At 38.6% G+C, this 20,919-nt stretch overlaps 3 protein-coding genes across 3 annotated transcripts; 1 reads left to right on the forward strand and 2 right to left on the reverse strand.

Annotated features, from left to right (window-relative positions):
• The first annotated feature begins 130 nt into the window (after positions 1-130).
• On the forward strand, positions 131-15,261 carry LOC119777906 (chromosome-associated kinesin KIF4). The gene is made up of 18 exons (XM_038276914.1): positions 131-185; positions 322-376; positions 457-524; positions 606-656; positions 751-879; positions 965-1,039; positions 1,114-1,196; positions 2,923-3,033; positions 3,158-3,286; positions 9,833-9,966; positions 10,038-10,246; positions 10,324-10,389; positions 10,476-10,596; positions 10,678-10,802; positions 12,504-12,623; positions 12,801-12,968; positions 14,773-14,923; positions 15,002-15,261. The coding sequence occupies exons 1-18, from the start codon at positions 159-161 to the stop codon at positions 15,073-15,075; spliced, it is 1,896 nt and encodes a 631-aa protein (XP_038132842.1). The 5' UTR covers positions 131-158; the 3' UTR covers positions 15,076-15,261.
• slc35a4 (solute carrier family 35 member A4) lies at positions 14,601-16,922 on the reverse strand. The gene has a single exon (XM_038276915.1). The coding sequence runs from the start codon at positions 16,899-16,901 to the stop codon at positions 15,933-15,935; it is 969 nt and encodes a 322-aa protein (XP_038132843.1). The 5' UTR covers positions 16,902-16,922; the 3' UTR covers positions 14,601-15,932.
• Positions 16,923-17,323: 401 nt separating this feature from the next.
• LOC119777908 (SLC35A4 upstream open reading frame protein) lies at positions 17,324-20,919 on the reverse strand. Its single transcript, XM_038276916.1, has 3 exons — positions 20,839-20,919; positions 20,378-20,476; positions 17,324-17,548 (listed from the first exon to the last, which is right to left on the reverse strand). Exons 1-3 carry the CDS (start codon positions 20,851-20,853, stop codon positions 17,351-17,353), a joined length of 312 nt encoding a protein of 103 aa, XP_038132844.1. The 5' UTR covers positions 20,854-20,919; the 3' UTR covers positions 17,324-17,350.

A 20,919-nucleotide genomic window follows, 5' to 3' on the forward strand; every position in this document is an offset into this window, starting at 1 on the left:
ATTTTTTCCCTTAAAGAAGCTTACCTATTTAATATCCATCTAGGAAACAACATCATGATTCAAACAAGAGAAAGTAGCTTTTGACGCATTAATAATTCACCTAGCTGTAATATAATCCAGATCAGGTCAGAGTGGCTCTAAAAAGCCACACGTTGAGGATGGCCACAGCGATCATAAACACAGATGTAAGTATATGTTTAATACAGTCCTATAGCAGTAGGGTTTATTTTAAATCTGCATAATGGAGATTGTTTAGATGAGTAAAGACTAGTTTAATTGAGTTTCTTACAACAGTTGTTTCTGACCTCCATCTGTTGATAGATGTGTCAGGGATTTGAGTCACTGAGAGTGGGAGTTGTACTCCCTACAAGTCCAGGTAAATAAAATACAGAAATCTGTGAATTGTTTTGTTTGCCTGCTGATTTAAAGGATGTTTCTGTGGTTTTGATCACACAGAACATGCAGACCATAGAGCTCTCGCAGTTGAAGGATGTGAAGTTAAATACATATCTACATTAAATAGGGTAAATCCATTCCTGCATCAGAGTGTAGTTTTTAAAGTGTTTTCTATGGGCACCACAAATCGAATGTCTGTGTGTGTTTAGGAACCAGAGTGCTTCACATTTGATCAGGTCGTAACAGCAGATACTATGGAGGTATAACATTTCTAAACTCGCATATACCTCATTAGCGTCTTAGTTTGCCACCAAATAAAAATTCTGAACTAACATTGTGAACCTAAACATGCAGAGTTTTCACTCTGAGCTCCTGCAGCCTCTGACTGAGTTCCTATCAAGTGGCTTTAACATAACACTGCTGCTGTGTGGGACACCCACAGAGATGGTTGAAGCCCTGACGGAAAAAAGCATCCTTAGACAGGTGAGCTATATAGTTTATAGTCTATACTTCAGCAGAATAAATGTTTTTGCTTTCAGTAAAAATTGAATCACTGACCTTGTTTTAGGTCTTGGCTAATCTGTTTGGTTGCACAAGAATGCAAGAAAGAGCCGAGTCTTTCATCTCTGTATCATTTCTTCAGGTCTGTCCTGATGTTTAAAAGCATTACTTCTGCTTAGACTTTTCATGATTTAAAATAGCGTTTCTTTGTGACAGTTTTACCCAGATGGCAGTGCAGTGGATCTATTCAGCCTCAACAAAGAGACCTCACAGCTTGTAACACATCCAGTTCTTGGAAGGTATATTACAATTATATAGTTATACATTATACTTTAGATTAGTGAAAAACATCTTCATATTTTGCTTCCCAGAAGCTTAACTTTCTAGGTATTATTTACAACAACAGTGATCAATAGATCTTACCCCTGGGAAAGAATGTTTTTGTCTGCATTGAGGATTTTTTCTCCACTTCTGCTAACCTCTAAAAGCAGAATCCCATAGGGTATCATTTTCAGGCCTTTTTTGATTGTTTAACCTGCTGCAACTTTGACACTTTTCTTTAGAAAAGGAATTTTCTTTCACAGTTTTGCAGTAGATTGTTATGTCCCTCCCCCTGCAGGACAGCGTAGAGTGCTCTGTGCTGGACTACCTCTCTGTTATTAGCAGATGGATGACACAAAATGTTCTAAAATTTTGCAAAATCAAAAATGAAGCTGTGCGTTGAAAATTTCATTGTTTTTATCGTACTCCCCCTTTTTATATAAAAAAGAAACTATTTTCTCAAAGTAAGGTGTTAAAATTGACCTTCACCCAAAATGTATTGGCTGAGAAATTAAAAACGGCAGAAGTTTAAAACAGTTTAAAGAAATCAAGACTTTACAATCTAAACACAAACTTGAGAAGGTAAGATGCTTTAATAATCTCTCACTTTTGTTGAAGACAGTTTCCAACAGGTTAAACACAAGCAGGAACACATTTTTCCGGTTTTGGATTCATTTAAAAACAAACCACTGATACATTATCAGTTTTGGGTTATTCTGCATTTTACCTGCTTGAACTTCTGAACCTATTTGCATTTTTGGGATTTCTCAGGTCAGTATGCTGGATGTGTTTACCCGTTGTAAAGATTCAAGGTAAATTCAGATTCTATAGAAAACTTGTTGCTGATTGAAAACTGTGGAAATCTTTCTCTGTGCTGCAGCATTTTTTTTCTAACACGCTACACAATGTAGTCATGGTCAAGTGATATAAAGAGGCATTAAAAGACCTTTGCAGGGAGAAAAATCAATCAAGACCACTTCAAAGGATGTGTGAGGGATTTTCACAAACCAGCTAGAAAACCACTGAAAAAAAAAATAAAAAAAAAAATCAACAGAATTCAATTCAGGCTTTAGCATAAAGAACTCAAGCACAAACTGACCTCACAAACAGGACATGAAGGAAACTTAAATAGTGACTGATCAGACCACTGTTGACACAATAATTTGCATCTTGACAAAAAAACAACCTGACAAATAAAGTTAACTAAATATGTGCACTTCAAAAAGCTAACTTAAAGTCAGGCTAATGAAAATATATAAAATGTGCAACTCATTTTGAAAATGAAAAATGTAAAAGCTTCAGAGTGTAACAGCAGGCTGTCACAGGATGTCAAAAAAGTTTGCCCTGATTAAAGTTGTCACTTTAGTCTCTATTTACTGAGGCACAAACAATATAAAACAAAATTCATCCTTTGTCCCACTTTTAATTCATTACATTTCTGGTTCCACAAAGACATTAAAGTGCTTTAAATCTGATGTTAGGTACCACAGCATAGCATGCCTCAGCATCTTTTTAACAAGAGAGGACCAAAAAGTGCTCCCCAAAAATACATAAATGTACAGAGTATATAAAGCCAAAGGGTTTAAAATGGTATAAGTTTAAAAAAACACACAAATAAAACCTAAAGTCAATACAGTATATATATATATATATATATATATGACTGAAACATAAACCAAATGTGCATCTCTTTTTTTCTTTCAGTGTAGTGGAAGGTTTATGTGAGGTGTGTGTATCTTCAGCAGAAGAGGCCTTTGATTTTTATAAAATCTGCAGGGAGACATTGAAAACTAACACAGAAAGTATCTCCAGCCGGTAGGTGAAAAAAAAAAAAAAAACTGGTAGGTTATTTTTATTTTAAACTAAATTTTTTAAACTGTAAAACACCTGAATGAAAAAAACAAACATGTTTGACAGTCATGCTGTATGTTTTCCTTAGATGCAGTTGCCTCTTCTCAGTGACAGCTGAATGGAAACTCCATCCGCAGCAGGTGGAGTCGGATGTCTGTCGCAGCAAACTGCAGCTGTTCAGCCTCGCCGGAGGAGCCAGTAGGACTGACCTCAGAGGGTCAGTGACATAAAGTCTGAAACCTATCCGTTACTTCAGTCAGGGTGGCTGACCAAATGTTTACTCAGCTCACCAAAATGTAAAGATGCCCATAACACATGTGACATGATAATATTCTGCTTGGTTATAAGTTAATGGAATCATGAATGGCAATTATAAAAATGTTGTGGTAATACTAAGGAAAAAAAATGTATATGAATTTGATAGATATGGTTTTAATTTCAGGTTAGACAACCTAGCATAAATATACTACTGCTACCCGTTTAAATAATATTATTAATAGGTGGGCCGTTAAAGGATTGTGGGTAAAGAATAATATAAACTTTTGGTCTCCAAAGATAATTTGTTTTCTAAACAGCAAAGACCAACGGCAAAGAAATAAAAAAAATCAAGAAAAAATGCTATTGTATGTATTAAGCTGCATTTTTTCTCTCTGATGTATCTCTGGTGTTAGATGTGCATTTTTTTGTCAATGTATTTTCATTTTTGCACATTTGTTATAATGCATAACCATAGTAACAATAGAAAGTTGTTGTTTTTTTACACTGAAGTAGCTCATTGACATTTCAAGGTCTGAAATAATATTTGAACTCGAGTACTTAATTTTAAAAGAAGGTTCTGAGGATACAGAGCAGAAGCTTGATAAAGAGAGATGAGAAGGAAATTCAAGCCATCTCTTCCATCAATCATTATGAGCTATGTGATATCTTTAGGAAAGTTGATGGAACTTTTTATTTTTTATTTTTATTCATGTTTTTATTCACGTGACAAGGTCAAGTACAAACAATGAAAAGTAAGGATTTTTTTCCTTTTTACAAAAACAACAACCACCCCCCCCCCCCCCCCCCCCCCACACACACACACACACACACAATCCTACAAGATTATGTTACAGATCAGTAATAACCCACATCCTTCCTTCTTACCCTACACAAACATGTGAATAAAAAAGTATATAGACAATTAAAAAAAGAGAGAGTAGTAATAATAACATAAATAAGTAAATAGAAAACACCACAAAAAAACTGAGAAGTAAAATTTTCAATGGGTTGAGATGAAGCAAGGGGGAAAAGGAAATGTAATCAAAAGTAAATTGTCAAAAGTGGACATTTAATCATGCAGCCCCAAACTGAAACAAAGTTGATGGAACTTTGAGCCTTGGTAAGGACACAGCCTGAATTACAGGAATGCAATGCTATGCTTTTAACAAAAAGCAGAGGAAGAAGGTCAGGGATGAAGAAGATTGCAGGCCTCACTCAAAGAGAATTGAACAGACAATAAATTGAACATGTTCTTCAGCTGGTTTAGTTCAGGACAATGTCATCATTCTTCTATCCTTCCCACACCCAGCCCTCCTTTGCCCAAAAACTTCCCTCATGCACTTTAAAGCAGTAAAAAAAAAAATGTCAGTTTTGGTTGATTTTTGCAAAAAACCATGAGCAAAAGACTTTTAAACCACAACAGAGTTTCTTAAGTCAAAGGCTTCTCCCGATCCGATGCAAGACACACCGTTACAGAAGAGCCTTCCTTCATACATCCATTATAATATATACAAAAAATAATTGAAAAAACCCTTTGAGTGACAGCAAAATATTTTTTTTGTTTAAGACTAGCGAAGCATTTTTGAAATGAATGGTCAGATATAAGAAAAAAGCCATAGCAGTTATCAAATAAGTATGACTGCAGTCTCTATGTTGGCCCATCAGAATAGATCATCAAAAAAAGGCTGAAAGTTATAGGAAAAAATTTGAATTTTTACATTTTTTCAGTGTGGCACTTTATCACTATGTGTGTGGGAGCCGATTGAAGCAACCTATAGTTAGAGAAATAAGGGTGGTGCAGGTTAACAGGAGCTGGGGGAGCTCTGCAGAACATATCCCTATAGTTTACTGCACATTTTAGCAAAGCTGTTTAGTCTGTGCCTATTTTCAGGGCAAGGGTATAAATCCAAAAAACAAAACATTAAGCTGACTCAGTAAATCAGGGGTAAAACATTTTCTTTTGCCAAATACAACAAAGAAGTCTGGAAGCCTTAAAAAAGTCAAATCCAATTTAATCTAATAAAGTGTACTTCTCATTTATATACAATTTCTATTGTAGCTCTGAGATGGATCATTAAGTTATTGTGAATAAGATAGAGGTACTGAAAATCACATATATCATTTTATGCTTGAATTTTTCTCTACAATAATTGCACTTTTGATTGAAACTACATCTCTCAATTTTACTGAATTAATCATTCCAAGAAGATTATTGTATGTATTTGGTGAATCATCACCATCTGCCAGAGAGAACAGTGCCTATTTACATACAAATGACAAGGAAGTAAGTGACATAAATCAAGGCAATGTGTTAACAGCAGGGGGTTCTTGTAAAAAAAAAAAGCCTTCTGGCATGCTTCCCCCATAAGGCCTGTCATATTCTTGCAGACTCCCAGATATGTCATTCTCTCTGACAGTCATTCTGTTATTTAGGAAAGTGATATAAATTCATTCAGATATATTTTTGTAAAATAAGCATCTCAGTATGAGCAGCCACCTGCCACCATTTGGGATGACAGGAACGAGACAGAGGAAAAATAATCCAAACAAAAAGAAACATCGGTCCAGAATATGTACAAAGAATATAGAGTTAAAAGCAAAATTATGTTCTATCACAGTTTTTTTGAAGGAAGAAAAAATAACTAAACAGTAGGGATGTAAGGGGACATGTATTTGTTCTGTGTGAGGGATTGCTGAAGAGACAACAACAAAATGCAAGCGAATGTCGTTGCTTCAAACTCATCCAGGAGTAGCATGGATGACTCGATGCAATCAGCTGGTTTTCCTTGACAAAAACTTTTAACCAATCTGACAGTATTGTCTCTGTAAAGCACGTGTTGAGAATTGGCGCTATTTAAATAAAATGAAGTGAATTACTGTACAGCCCTGCTGGTTGAGGACAAGGGTAATGAAAATATATTTATTACTTCATGACATGTAATTATTGGTGTTGTGTGTTTTAGAGATAGGATGGAAAAAAATCATATTTATGCAGATATATGAGTAAGTTTTTGACAGGAAAATACTTGTAGGAGTAGTTATACTGCTCAATCCATTGCGTGTGACTTCACAGAACAAGCTTGTTTTTTCTTTGTTAGGTTCTCAAAACATGTTTCATGTCAAAACTTGTTCTTTTTTGTACACAGGCTTACCTGAACCGACCATGACACGTGGAGGTCATGCTATAATATCCAGTAAAGAGTAAATTTGGTCAATGATGGAACTGGTTTCAAAATTTTTAATGTTTAAAAGAAAACTGGTTAAGAAAAGTTATATTGCCTGGAGTTGGATTTTTTTATTACATTATTTTAAAGGTATTGCGGAGGATTTTAATGAATTTTTGAAAAGATTTGCCCTCTTGTCTTTAAAAAAAAATGCACATGCACAACCTTGTAACCACTCCAGATAGGGAACGCCTAATAAACATGTGCGAGAGCGTGGATGAGCCCATTTCTCCTTGTGCATTCTCTGTTTAAAAGTTGCTGTTTGCATCACTCATACAAGCTTTCATTCCAAAAGAAGGTTTGCAATTTTTTCACTATGTCAGACTCACCACCGGTGAAAATGGAGACGGGCACCAGAATATCACCAGAGTGATTGACAATTAGAAGGACCACTTATTTTGATGATCCACCTGGAAATAAACATCCTGCACTATACCTTTAAGAGTTTTATTATAGTCTTTAAAATATCAGAATCTGGACATTACCTTACATTTTGTTCTATTTTTATCAAATTGTAAACATTGGATGTTATGATTAGTTATTCAGTACCTGTGTAGCACTTTTTACTACCGTATTTTCACGACCATAAGGCGCACCGGACTAAAAGGCGCACTCTCAGTTATGTGTCCCATTTCTGTATTTAACACACACATAAGGCGCACCGGACTATAGGGCGCGTTTTTTATATACAGGTACATGTCCTCTACTACCTTTAAATACCTCTACTGCGTATTTAAAAATACAGCGGGGGCAAAACTGAGTATGACTGTGCTTTATTCATGTATTTATTACAAAGTATTAATCAAACCTGGGTGCTGGCCGTGAGACAGACACATCGCAGATGACACAGCGCTGTGATCACTCCTAAATTAACTTAAAATCCTGAAACCTGCCGACGGAATATGTTCGCTTTTATTGCCGGTATCCTGGTGCCTGCAGTTAAAATTATTTAGATGAAAAACACCTGTCAGCAGCCGCGGTGAGGCTGCTGTTGAATGGATTTACTGTCGGTGCAACGCTGGTATGTGGGGGTCTGAGCGCCTCCGACAGAAATAGATAATCTGGATGAACTGACTGCAATTATTAAGTTTTCAGGTGGACTTTCTCACTTAAAAACATATTAAAACTACTTTATTCCCACTGATCACAGCAAATATAGCTGCAAGATTTAGATTATTTAGATGAAAAAACACCTGCCAGCCACCGCGCTGAAGAGGAGGAGATGCGCCGGGGCTGCTGTTGAATTAAGTTTTCAGGTAGAAAAATAGAGCGGGAGCAAAACTGAGTATGATTGTGCTTTATTCATGTATTTATTACAAAGTATTAATCAAACCCATCAAAGTCATCATCCTCTGTTTCTGAATAAAACAGCTGCGCTAAATCAGACATGCCAGTTTCCCCATCTTCGCTGTCAGTCACTTTCCGTGCAGCGCGGCTCCTCAGAAATAATGCCGGCTTTTGCAAAAGCTTGAACAACAGAGCCAGCAGACACGTAGTAGTCCAAGCATCTACAATCCATCCGCTAACGGTGGCGTAACTTGCCCGGCGCTGCCTTCCCATTATCCTGAAACTGTGGTCTCCGTCTGTCATCCATCGCTCCCATGCCGCTTGCAGCCTTACTTTGAACGGCCGCTTCAAACCGATGTCGAGCGGTGGAAGTTCCTTTGTCAGACCCCCGGGATAACGGCGAGCACAGCGTTTGATTTGATTCACCTTTTTTTCACATCGGCTGTGAGATGGGCACGCAGCGATGGTGATGCGTGGAAAAAACCACCTAGTCTTCTCAGATACACCTGCCTCAGCCACGCATCCACCCAGCCTTTTTCATCTAATATCATATGTCATCAGAGCGCTGTCTGTCTCGCTGTCAGCTCCCAGATCAGCTTCTCTGATTGGTTGATGCGGCGCGTCCAGCAGCAAAACTTAAATTTTTCCATCTTGAGCAGCAGCAGCGCGTTGGCGGCGCTTCAGATGCTTAAACGCTCCCGACGTGCTGCACCAAAACGCGCTGCAGGACCTTTTGCTGCACCTATACGCGCGTCAACCATTGACTTTGCATGTAAACTCGCTGCTTCTGCTGCACCTGCTGGGTCCGGTTCACACCGATGTTGAGCGGTTGAACAGCAAGCACAGCATTCATTTGTTTCCCCATGTTTTTCACATCAGCTGTGAGATGGGCACGCATGGAGCTACATATTAACAGCGATGGTGAGTGGTGGAAAAAAAAAACACCTGGTCTCCTTACATTCAGCCACTCTTTCATCATCTCCTCAATGAGGTGGTCTCAAAAGTCGCAGTTACAACACACATAGGGCGCACCGCACCAAAGGGCGCACCGCACATTTTGAGGGAAAAAAAAGACGTTTAAGTGCGCCTTATAGTCGTGAAAATACGGTAAATACTTTTTTACTCTTTAGTCACATCTTGGATGGCTACTCCATATTCTTAATTCTTTTGACCACTCTACCCACATCTGGGTTAGCTAAGTTACAGACAGCTGAGTTGTTTTCAGTTCTTTATTGTTGATCTTTTAAGACACTTTTTTTAAAGAGATTCTATTGAAGCAGGGGTGCTGGTCATGCTTTCCATATAACAAGAGTTCAAATAATAATTGGTCAGTTTGTTTCTTTAGATTTGTTTCTTTAACTCGTTAGTTTTTCACCGTACCTGTCTAGTTGGAAAGCACTCATCTCTTCTGGGTTTTTCCTTTCCTTTTCGGGGCGTGGCAACAAATATAAGAGATATTCTGCAGGTGTTGCTTAAAGGCCCTTGGAGTAAACCAAGAGGGCAGTGCTTAAAAGAATTATTTTTCCAATTTACATTAGATTTTGTAAGAATATGTATTTGTATTTGTAAGTACTGAAATGGTTTTGTGTAAATATTGATTGTTTATTGTTTTCTTACTATCTTTCTCATTTCATGGATTCTTATTATAAAGCACTCAAGGTAATTTGGTCATAAACGATTGCTAGTTTGCTTCAGTGTGCGTTTGTATTTGGTTCTTAAAAATAAACCCAACACAAAACCTGTATTATGCCATCTTGCATATCCATCAAATTTTGAGTCTCTGCAGATTGAAACTGGCAACAAGAATGCACCCATATAAAAACATACACTGTGTTTTTGTACTTGATGCAGCATCCTGCAAAAAGTGACACCAAACCAAAACCAAGAGAGGACTTTCAGCTATAGCTTAAGTCATTTAGTTCAAACATATGAATAAAAACACAAATAAGAAATCATTAGCAAATTGATTTACAACTTGTTTCTTTTTTTTACAGGGTCATCCCACTGTTGAAGATTCTGGACCATAATCCTCCTTCTTCAGTCAGCGACAGCCTCCTTAATGCTCTGCTTAAAGATGCTCTTACAGGAAACAACAGAACATTCCTCATTTACTGCATCACCTCTCAAGGTAAAAGGAGTAAAAACAGAGTGGAGAGGAAGTTTATTTAGATCTGAATTTTGGATATTACTTCTTCTCAGGTTTCCTCGATGATGAAACTCAATCTGCTCTACATTTGGCTCAGAAAGTGAGGGGATTAGTTACTAAACCCACTTCTGTTCGCTGGAATCCAAAGAGAACAGAGCAGGAGCTTCGTGAAAGCATCCTGGAGCTACAAAATGTGATGCTGCTGGGAGAAAATCAGGTTCACAACATTTACAAGTTAGCTCAGCTGACTCAGAATCTAAAGGTAAATACTATACTAGGAAATCTACAACCTCCAATGAAGCATTACAGTGAAAGTTCAGTCTACCATCTCTAAAATAGATAGTGAAAAATCAGTCATGGGAGAAGAGAAGAGAGGAGTCAGAGAAGATAAAAGTTAAAATTAAGGTTGGAATCTTTTCCCCTAAAAGCAAAATCATCAAACCATATTTCTTTTTAATAAACTGACGTCCATATTCTCTTAAACTTCACAGAAATCATCAGTCAGCCCCCAGATGCTTTCTGCAGATTGCCTTTTTGATCATAAAGACGACACCGAAACAGCTAAATATCTGCAGGAAAGGTTAAGACAAGAAATGGAGGAACACATCAAAGGTAGCATGTTTTAATTCAAAATGTTAATTAATCTTTAAGGCATAATTATGACCATGTAGTCTTCGTTTCTGGTATTTCCAGAAGGGAAAGACAGTGCTGAAAAGGTCCAGGAGAGGGTGACCAGAATCCAAAAGCTGAAAGAAGCTCTCAGAGAAGAATCACTGAAGAACAGAAATGTTTTAAGAGAGTCTCAACTCCCTCAACAAGTACTGTAGCCGACATTGTCTCAGATTTTGCATTTTCTATGTGGTTTGCTGATTGAGCTGAAGGTATTCAGTTTTTACTCTAGGTGGGTTTTGCTAATTATCTTAAGGAGAGAAACATATACACTCTATTTATGACCATGATTAGTGAGGTCTTACTAACTCAGTAGCCTATATCCAAACTTGATACCACTACATAACAGTCTTTGTACCTGAGGTTTTAAAATAAAAAAACAAAATATCACAACTATGTGTAACAAAGAGAAGAATAGGCAAGATACTTTCTTGCTCGCATCTCATTTGGTTAAAAACAAGGCCTATGTTTACCCCACAGCATGACACCGCCTCTACCTCACATGACAGTGGGAAGTATTGTTATGGCAATAGAATATCTTTCATGTGCAAAGATCATTTAAACTCAGTCTGAAACTAGTTGTGTCTTCCATATGACCACTTTTCTAAAGTCTAATTTTAGAGTGCACAAGAGGAGACCTTTTTTGTTTTCTGACTGACAAGTCCTCCGGTCAACGCTACAGGAGCTCGCTATCTGTCCCGTCTTGTCTATGAATAATGCTGCACTCCATTAAAATGCAGCACTTGGAACTCAGTCACATAATCTCTGATCTGTGCATGTATGGGCACTATTAAAACCGTGGAAATGGCACAGTGTTTTGTTTACGCAAACAATGTTGAAACACCCCATCTTATAAACACTTGAGTGCACGTATGACAGACTAAATATCATTTGAAAAGTCACACTTTTAGCTCACATCTGTGTGGCTGCAGACCAACGTAATGCATTTTACTGCAGTTGTGAACTCCATTTTCTGAAATTGTGATGAAATTGTAAATGGCAGAATTGTCCAGCCTTACTGTCGATGCAAGTAGCAGCCATCTTGAATGCAGGGGTAGGGTGTTGGTTACCCCTACTTTTCGACTCATACTTTTTTACTTTCAGTAACCGTTCAGTTCTAAATTTGCTCTTCAGACCTCTGAATACAGGTGGAACGCACCTTATATGCCACTGAAGATAGGGAAGCCATGCTTTGTTTGCTGCCAAGCACAGGAAGCCCACATGGAGAGACACAAGTTCCCCTTCCTTATCTTCTTTTGGGCTGCAGTGCCTGAATAATACCTCCTTTAACAAAGTTTAGATGGATTAGACATGGCTTCACACTCATCGATCATACTTCTATGAGTTAAGTAGGAGTCTTGGTTATTAGCTTATTCTTAATGCTACCAACTTTCACATCAGTTAACATTTTTTACCCCACTGTAAATAGTTTAATTTGTTGATAAGAGCATTAAGGAAGAGATGGGAGAAAATCCCTAGAGCTCAACTTCAAATATAAACCCTGAGCAAATCTTTTTCATTTATTCATTTCCTTTCCAATACCATTTTCTCCACTTCAGAAACTTAAGCCTCTTAAATAGCATTCACGCTACTCCTGTAAGTAGACTACCTCTCTCAAAAGCATTATTAAACCCTCCTCATCAAGATCTAGTCAGAGAAATTGTTGGAAACAGCTGTAATTATTGACTCTGAGGGTAACCATTTGCAGAAAGCTTTACATGTGCAACTTCCTAGTCTGATAACACATTTAAAGGGCTTAGTCCAACAGTTTTCAACATCTAAATAAGCTTTATGCTTGGATTAGTGGCAAACACACACTAAGACGTTTATTTTGTTAATTTAATGATTAGTCTCAGTTGGAATACAATGAAGCACAGGAGCGGAGGAGGAAACTTAAGGAGGATCACATGAGATTAATTCAGGAGGAGGTGGCGAAGATGGAGAGAGACTTGGCGCAGGAGCAGCCACCGGTGAGATAATGAGATACCCTGTTGTTTACATTCTGTTTATGATCCATCTTAGACAAAAATGCTGAGTCAGTTTGAATAAATGCAAGTCTGAATTTATGGCCATGCAGAAACGGCCGCACTTCCAAACCAACGCTGGTATCTCTTTCAGCTAACTCTGTTTACTCGTTGCTCCATCAGACAGAAAGCCCTCAGAGGGAGCTGCTGGTGTTGAGCAGAGAGAGGCAGATCCTGCTGATGCACATAGAGGCGCTTCGTGCCGAGGCCCAGCAGGCAGAGAGCGACCTTCAGGAACAGCATCACAGACACCAAACAGAGCTGCATTGTTTGAGGGAGGAGAGCCTGCAGGTGGGGGTTTATTGGGTTCAAACTAAAGCCAACAAAGTATGCTGTTTATTGGGTTAGTAAAATATTTGCATGAGAAAAAAGCTACAAGGTCTTTGGTTCAGAGAGCAGCGAGATGGAGAGTTCAGAAAACATTATACAACGGGTCACAGTGCAGAGCAGCGTTTACGACTGAATCCTCAGGATGTTTATGAAATCAAACAGCAGGGTGAAAAACCGCCTGCTGAGGTTAGAAATCAGACCTAGAGTTATCTTCTTAAAGCTTTTCTTTTGCTTTTTGAAGTTTCCCTCTTAGTCTGTATAGAATATATTACTAAAAAGTTATTCTCTGTTTATAATGATTCTGAAATGGTTTGTATTGAGACCTAGAAGTACTTTTATTGACCTTTTCAGGTGATGCAATAATGAGGTGTAGCTCTGGGTCAGACCATAAGTTTGCAACCTGCCTCCCTGGAGCCGCATGTGGCTATTTGGACCCCCTATAATGCCTCTTATTAGTGGCTAAAAATGATATAAAGAACTAATTAATATACTATAATCAAAAATACTAGTCTTAACTTGAGTGCTTTTATAACGAATATTTGAGTTGAACTTTTTACAACCGAATTACATTAGAAGAACCAGAAGTACGTTTTTAGGGCTACTTTTCTTTTAAGTTTGTTAATTATGCGTTTTATTTTTTTTTTTATTACATCAAATAATACCCATGGAAGAAAGTCAATGCTTCGTTTTTATAAATGGCATATTTTTCTTTTAATTTGAAAATCAAAAAATATAACATGTTGTTTGAGATACCAACAGATCTCCTGTTGCACATATAAAAAAAGTTGTGTTTTATTAAAAGGTCATGTAATATTTTGCGGCTCTAAATGACTTTTACTAAGCTGGACTCAGAAGAAAATTCCTCAGGAGAAAATGGCTCTTTAGATTTCTGACCCCTGAGCTAAACCGATCGCATTTATAATATCAAACAACACTGTTTTATACAACCCCGTTTCTGTTATGATTCTTCTCCCTGACGGCTCATATTAAATATAAGATTCTCTTTGTTGTGCCTTTTGTAACAGAATGTCCAACCAAACCATTTTATCAAACCTACAACAATTGTTGGTTTTAGAGTTATACTACCACTAGGGCTGCAACTAACAATTATTTTGCAAACTGATTAATCTTTTGATTTTTTCTTCAATTAATCTATTAATAATCGAATTACCAAAAGTTCCTTAAAGAATATTTTTAATGAAATTACAGCAGGTGAAATAAACTTTTCTACTTGAGGAATTCTGGATAGAGCATATAGAAAGAGGAATTCTTGTTTTTAAATTTAACTTGAATGCAAAATGTTTACATATATATATATTTTTTACAATCATGGTATAATTCCTGCTCTAACTGGGTCACTCTGTCAGCTAAAGGTATGATTCAGAGTCTCTATACTTCAGTTAACGATTAGTCAATTAATAAAATTGTTGATGATTTCAATAATTGATTAATAACAATTAACCAGATTAATAATCTGGTTAATTGTTTCAGTCCCAACTACCACTCAGCAGTGTGTGATCAGTATAAGGAGGAGATGCCAGGCAGCTGTGGAGGTTTATGGCTTCATCGTAAACTATAGAGACCACTTTCTGGTTAAGGATTAAAATTTAATTGCAGAAATTAATTAAATAATCAAAAAAAAAGAAGAAAAAAAGACATTTTAGAGAAATAAATATTCAATAAGTTCTGTTAAAACTAATAATTGACCAAACACTAATTTTCCAACAAAAACACAATAAGACGTTTGTTTTCTGCCGTTCTGCAGGTGTTCAGGGTGTTTCGTGAAGTCAGTGAGGAGCAGAGGAAGATTTCAGAAGGCAGATATAGGAGAGTGCTGCTGGAAGCTGTGCAGGATGCCATCTACCTGTCAGCGCAGAACCAGCAGCTGCAAGCTGAGAACAAGCAACTTAAAAAAGGTCAGAGTTTCTCAGCCGTTGCTTATATAACCACAGATAAATTTTAATAATGCTTCTAATGTCTTTCTCATTCTGCAGCCTTGGGGGAGATGAAAGATGCTCTTGCTGTGCGAGGAAGTCCTGCGACTGACCAGATAAACCAGCAGCAATGAGAGGAATCCTTTGTTGGTGAATGCTTCAGAAAATGTATTGGTCATTAAACACAGGATGTAACACTTTATCCCTTACAATGTTGGTAAAACACAATATGGATTACAGGTTATTGTAGGACGTCTCTGTAACAATAAGCAGTGTAACATTAAAAAAAGAAAAAAAAAAAAACAGCATTTGATCAGCTCTTTCTTTAACCCACATCTTTAGGAAATAGATAGTGACTAAAGTTTGGTTTCAGAAGGCAGATAAAAAGGCAAACAATAGGACTAAAAAATGGCGCCTTGCAAAATTGCTTGTAACTCTGGATATTTTCTGCTTTGTTTTGCTTCACTTTGCAACCAACTGTGTTTTTTTATTATAGAGTGGAAGAAAAGCGATACTACTACTAAAAAACCTCAGTGTGGATTCATATTCAGGTCATTTACCAAATACATTTCTAAATCAAATCCTTCAGAAGTAACTCAGCTGCTCTATGAAAGCCTCAGAGGCTTGTTAGAGAACAAACAGCATCTTGAAGAAAAGAGAAGACTGGTTTGATTTGCACACTGTCCTATAAACACCGTTCCCACAGTAACACACGCTGCAAGAATCATGCTTTTTTCCTTTTCTTTTGTGACCACAGCATCCCTGTGGTCACTAAAGAAAGCTTCAGGTTTTGTAAAACTATTTTGAAAACCAGGTTTCATTTTCTGCTTACTTCACAACTCTGCACTACTGTTCTGGTTTCTCACACTTAATTCGTTGAAGTTTAATGTGACAAAATGAGAGCTATGAATACTTCTGCACCATTAAAAGAATCTCAAATGCGAAAGATCACAACAGGCAGTCTTTGTTCGGAGCTCCTCTGAAGCCTCTCTTATCTGTAATAAAGGTAAGCTGCCAGTCCAATCAGAGCACAGGGTAGAGGGAACAAAGGGGTGAGCTGTAAGCCCAAGATGGCCCAGGATAGCAGCGCATTAACCAGCATGGAGGAGGAAATGACAAACAGTCTGGTGATCCCGCTGCCGTGTTTGAGCACCACAGACATCAGAAGTCCGTTTGCTGCCTGCCCTGCGATGATAACCCACACCAGCCCAGAGTAGCCCTCCAGAAACCTCCGGTCGCCCCTTAAGGAGGAGAGAGAGGTCAGTCCGTTGATCGCCACTCCAAACATATAGAGGTAGAGATTCTGAACGCTTAGGGGCAGCTTCTGGCTCTTCAGCATCCTCTCTGTGTAAACTGCAGCCAGTCCTGAAACGCCGCAGTAAACCAGCACAAGAAAAAGCCCCCAAGCGCTGATGTGGAGCCTGGGACCCTCATGGACTTCAGGACCCTGTAGATCCAGGCTGCTGTAGCTGTGGAAGCCCCCCGCAGCCATGAGGAGCCCCAAGGCGACCCACTGAGCGGACTGTAGCCTCTTCCCCAGACAGACGGAGTACAGCAGCGCCGTGGAAGCTATTTTGAGATTAGAGAGTATTTGGAATGAGCTGGGATCCATGTACGCCTGCATGACAACTACCAGGTTGTTGTTTAAGGTGTAGAGCACAGCGGGGACGGCGTAGGGGGCCACCAGGAGCAGGCGTGGAGGAGATCGCAGGGCCGACGTGGAGCCTGTGAGAGCCAGGCTCAAAGAGGAAATGAACAGTTTGGCAAACTCAATCATGAGGACGCAGGAGGAGGCGTTGAATGGGACTTGACCGTCTACTTTGGTGATAGCGATAAGCGGTGCATGAGAGCCGTAGAGCAGCACCATCAGGCCCAGGAGGAAACACCACTTAACCCCGCTTGCCCACCGCCTCTTTATCCTCGCCGGGGATCGATGCCCCACATTCTGAATTACAATCATTTTAAATTACACAAAATGAACACTAGCTGTAATAAAAATTAACTTCAGTGCAAGAAAAAAAATAATCAGTCAATCTTCCATAAATATTATTTTCCAACATAATCTATGATAAAACCTCGACAATAAATGTGTTTCTAAACTAAACGGAGAACCTGTGTGATGCATGAGAAGCACATTATAATCCAAAGGCCTTAACATAAATATAGCTGCTCAATCTGGGAAAAAAAACAAACCTTAAAACCTCACAGGCACAGAGACATCCATCTGTGGAAACAAAGAAATAAAAGCAGCAGCAGCTTTAAACTGAACCCAAAGCAACAATGAAAGCGACTGGAGTCTTTGTCTTTAGGTCCCCCGTGGAATTACACTTAAAGGTAGTTCAGCTCAGTTCCAGCACCTCCCAGAGCTGCACTTCTTCTTTTTTATCATCTAGTGCAGGTCAGTCCAATTTACTTTGGCCCCTTTTTCATTGTGCTCACGTAATCTCTAATGGTCCTTTCGATGTTTGGCACCTGATAGTTCTGAGCTGCGTAGATGCCGGTGAGAGTTCCCAGCAGCACTCCCAGGAAGGCAGAAGAGCGCAGCTTGGCCACCACATAGCCGGCCAAAAAGCCCTTCAGGAAGGGAGACCCCAACACTGTGCTTCCCTGCAGAAGGAGATATTTGATTAGTGTTTTTAGAATACTGGCATGTAAGAACAGGTATGTTACTGTAACAACATTTTCAAAATGTGACGCTCTGAAAAAAAGCTTAGTGTTGCCTTTATACGACTTATTTAGGTATTTAGGTTAAAGTCCTTTTAAGGAGGTGCTAAAATGTGAAATGACTTGTTTTCTCCATCACTGAGTAAAATCACACTGCCCATCAGCTGGCTTCAAAAGTTGGATCTAAAATAATCTGCATTGATTCTTCAGGCACATTTTAAATTTATTTTAAGACAAAAATAAAAAGAAAAAAAAATTAACTAAATCAAATAAAAAAAATCATCCATGTAACCTGCCCCATCTCAACAAGATTGCCTGTTTAAATAGCGATTTAATAAAAAAAAAAGAAACAAAAATATATTTAAATATAATTATCATTGCCATTTTTAATATTGTTTCTGTATTTATGATCAAAGATGTTTACACAAAGCACAACACTGATGGACAGAGTTTTGTTTCCCAGGCAACGAATGATGCAACCGACCTTCAACTTAAATCAAGTAGGCGACAGCAGCCAATCAGAATCCAAAAAATTTAGGTTTCACTAATTAATTATCACAGAGAGGAGCCACTCAGAAACAGCAGCCTAACATTCACATGTTAATTAAACAGCAACCAACCACAAACACCAAATAATTATAATAATTGTTCCAACAGAAAAGCAGCAGGTAGTTAAAAAGGGGCCAAAAGAAAAAAAAAAGATCAGGGTTTTTTTTCTCCTCTTTTTTTTATTTTGTTGCAGGGGTGATATTTATTTGCTGGGGTTCGCTTGAAGCCATCACTGCTGTACTTACACTGCATGTGGAGAACCTGCTTGATGAGATCAGCGGTTTGGAAAGCAAGAACAAACACCTGGTGTTCTCCCAGTTAATCTGTGGCATATTTAACCCGCATGCTGGAAGCCAAAGGTGCCAATAGTAGCCCAACATTGCAAAGGATCGCTAAAAGATGCTCCACATCTTTCAGAGAGGCTTGAACAACCCACATGGGAATGTAGAGCTATGAGGAATCCCACAATCCTTTGTGTGACAGGATGTATAGGCCCTAATCACATTGTCACTAATCTCAGAGTTTTAACAAAAAATACATAATTTCTTCCCTGTTTCAGTTCAACTGTCTAAACCTCCTAATGTTTTGGGTTTTATATTGCAGACCTTCAGCTGTTCCCTGCATTTGTGTAGCTGATGTTATTGTTTGGAAGGTTGTAGTCTCAATTCATCCAACATCAGCTATGTTTAATCAATGGTGTCCAGAATGCTAAAGGCTGTCCTCATCTGGCTCCTTCCTTTCCTACACAGAATAGTATTATTGCTGTTCAGACCACAATGTTTCATCCACTGGAGGTTGAGGAGCACTGGAGCCCACGCCTTATTAAATCACCTGAAAGCAGCACTGGGGAAAATGGGGAAGAGGCAGCAAAGAACAGGATGCCGAGCTGAATTTATCCCTCAAATCCAGAGCTATGATTATCAAGACCTGTGCAAACACCAAAAGTTCTGTTTGAGCCAAAAATTCACCTGCAACAGCCACTGTTCAGTCCTCCAAGAGTAACAGTAGACAGTTTTAAGGCATGTGTAGCAGAACTGAGAAATATCAGCAGTAAACCTGAATAAAAATACAAAAACACTTAAACATTAAAACGTTACCTCACAGAACCCGTTTATATTTAATTCCTCTCTGATTTTGGGTTACAATATACTTCTACTGGGGTCCAGAAATGGCCACCAGGGCCTACGACCCCCTTATGATCCTAGATCCTAACTGGCTCTAACCAGTGACAATACAGTTTATATCTAAAAACTAAAAAAATTGATGCAGCATTAGTAAATGCAAACAGGTCACAAACATTCATTTCTGCTTCTAGAATAACTGATTAATGGATATGATAGAAAAACAATCAACAAAATATTAAAGTAATGTTTTTACAAGAAATCAGCAGCTGGAATAAAAAGATCCAACATGAATCATAAATATTTTATAATTCTCTTTGTATATATTATAAAATTACTAAAAGGCGTTTTAAACTATGCAATGATTTCTCGAATGTTTCAATAGCAGATTTCTGAAATGATGCAGACCTAAGGGCTGGTTATCCTCCCGCAGCAGTGTGACGCAGTGAGCTTGTCGCAGATATTTTTGAGTTATGCCCAAAATTGAAGCGTGGTCTGTGCTATGTTGTTCCACGCCACAACGCAAGAGGAAGAATCAGGAACTAGCTGTGGGTCTAGATACGGCCAAGGCGAAGTAGGGGCAAGTTTGTGCGACAACAGTGGGACGTGAGGGCGAATAAGAGCAGGGATCCAGGTGGAAAAAGCACTTTGCGCTTCTAGCTGGTCCAACTTCACAAGTCGTTTTCCACAATGGCGGTCATACAAACAAAACAAGCCGGTAAGGTACCAAACAGAAAACATGCATAGTGTAGAACGGCTGTAGATTTGACCAATCAGAGGCCTCCTGTCTGCGTTCATCAACAATTTGGGAGAGGTGCACCAGAATGTCTGAGTTCGAGCCCCACTCCCACAGACTGCCACTGGATCTCTGAGCAAAAGACCCTTAACCCCACACTGCTCCCCAGGTTCCACACAATGGCAGCCCACTGCTCCCCAAGGCAATGGGTTAAATGCAGAGAGTGAATTTCATTGCTCTGTACTTGTAACAGTGTAATGACAATAAAAGCTGAAAAAAAAAAAACTCAAACTAAAACTGAAGGTAAATGACATTTGTTTAAAGTTTAATGTCTCCATCAGATCAGGGGCAGCCCTGACAGCTCACCTGGGGAATCCCTGCAGACACCTCACTCTCCACTCTTCTCTGGATCGCCTCCAGCTGAAGTTTGAGCTGAGTTAGATCTTTTAACTGTCTCAGAGGATCCTAGAAAAAGGAAAAAAAAAAACATTTTAGATCTATTATTCATATAAGAAACCACGATAAATCCAGAGATAGTAGAACTAACTGATTTTAACTAACCATGCTTTATAACACAAGTAAGACGCGGCAGTATGTCTGCCTCGTTAACCACACATACATACACAAATTCCTCTGAAGTTTTTTTGCCTTGGTGTTCAAAGGGTCGACTCTTGTCTCTCCCTGAAAGCCCCACTCGTGACTTTAACACATAACAAACTGAGAGACACCGAATGTCCACGATCCTCTAACTACTGCTGTCAACTGCAACAAAAACAGTAAAGTAACTGAATTTTTAATAGATTAAATGCCAGACACCACTTACTCACCTTGTCATCCGCCATTTTTTCTCGGTCGGTTTACTTCTTCTGTGCATTGGGAAAAACCTAGAGATGCAACACCGCCCCCTA

Source organism: Cyprinodon tularosa, unplaced genomic scaffold (genome assembly GCF_016077235.1).
Source record: "Cyprinodon tularosa strain WSP-4 unplaced genomic scaffold, ASM1607723v1 ctg129, whole genome shotgun sequence".
NCBI classification, from domain to species: domain Eukaryota; kingdom Metazoa; phylum Chordata; class Actinopteri; order Cyprinodontiformes; family Cyprinodontidae; genus Cyprinodon; species Cyprinodon tularosa.

Excerpts from the sequence above, each read along its gene's own strand:
- LOC119777908 (XM_038276916.1), bottom strand. Across the intron at positions 17,549-20,377 it reads TGTCTGCAGGGATTCCCCAG|GGAAGCACAGTGTTGGGGTC; the intron begins GTGAGCTGTCAG and ends CTCCTTCTGCAG.
- slc35a4 (XM_038276915.1), bottom strand. The coding sequence starts at position 16,901 with ATGATTGTAATTCAGAATGTGGGGCATCGATCCCCGGCGAGGATAAAG.
- LOC119777906 (XM_038276914.1), top strand. The coding sequence starts at position 159 with ATGGCCACAGCGATCATAAACACAGAT. Across the intron at positions 525-605 it reads ACATATCTACATTAAATAGG|GAACCAGAGTGCTTCACATT; the intron begins GTAAATCCATTC and ends GTGTGTGTTTAG. Across the intron at positions 1,197-2,922 it reads ACACATCCAGTTCTTGGAAG|TGTAGTGGAAGGTTTATGTG; the intron begins GTATATTACAAT and ends TTTTTCTTTCAG.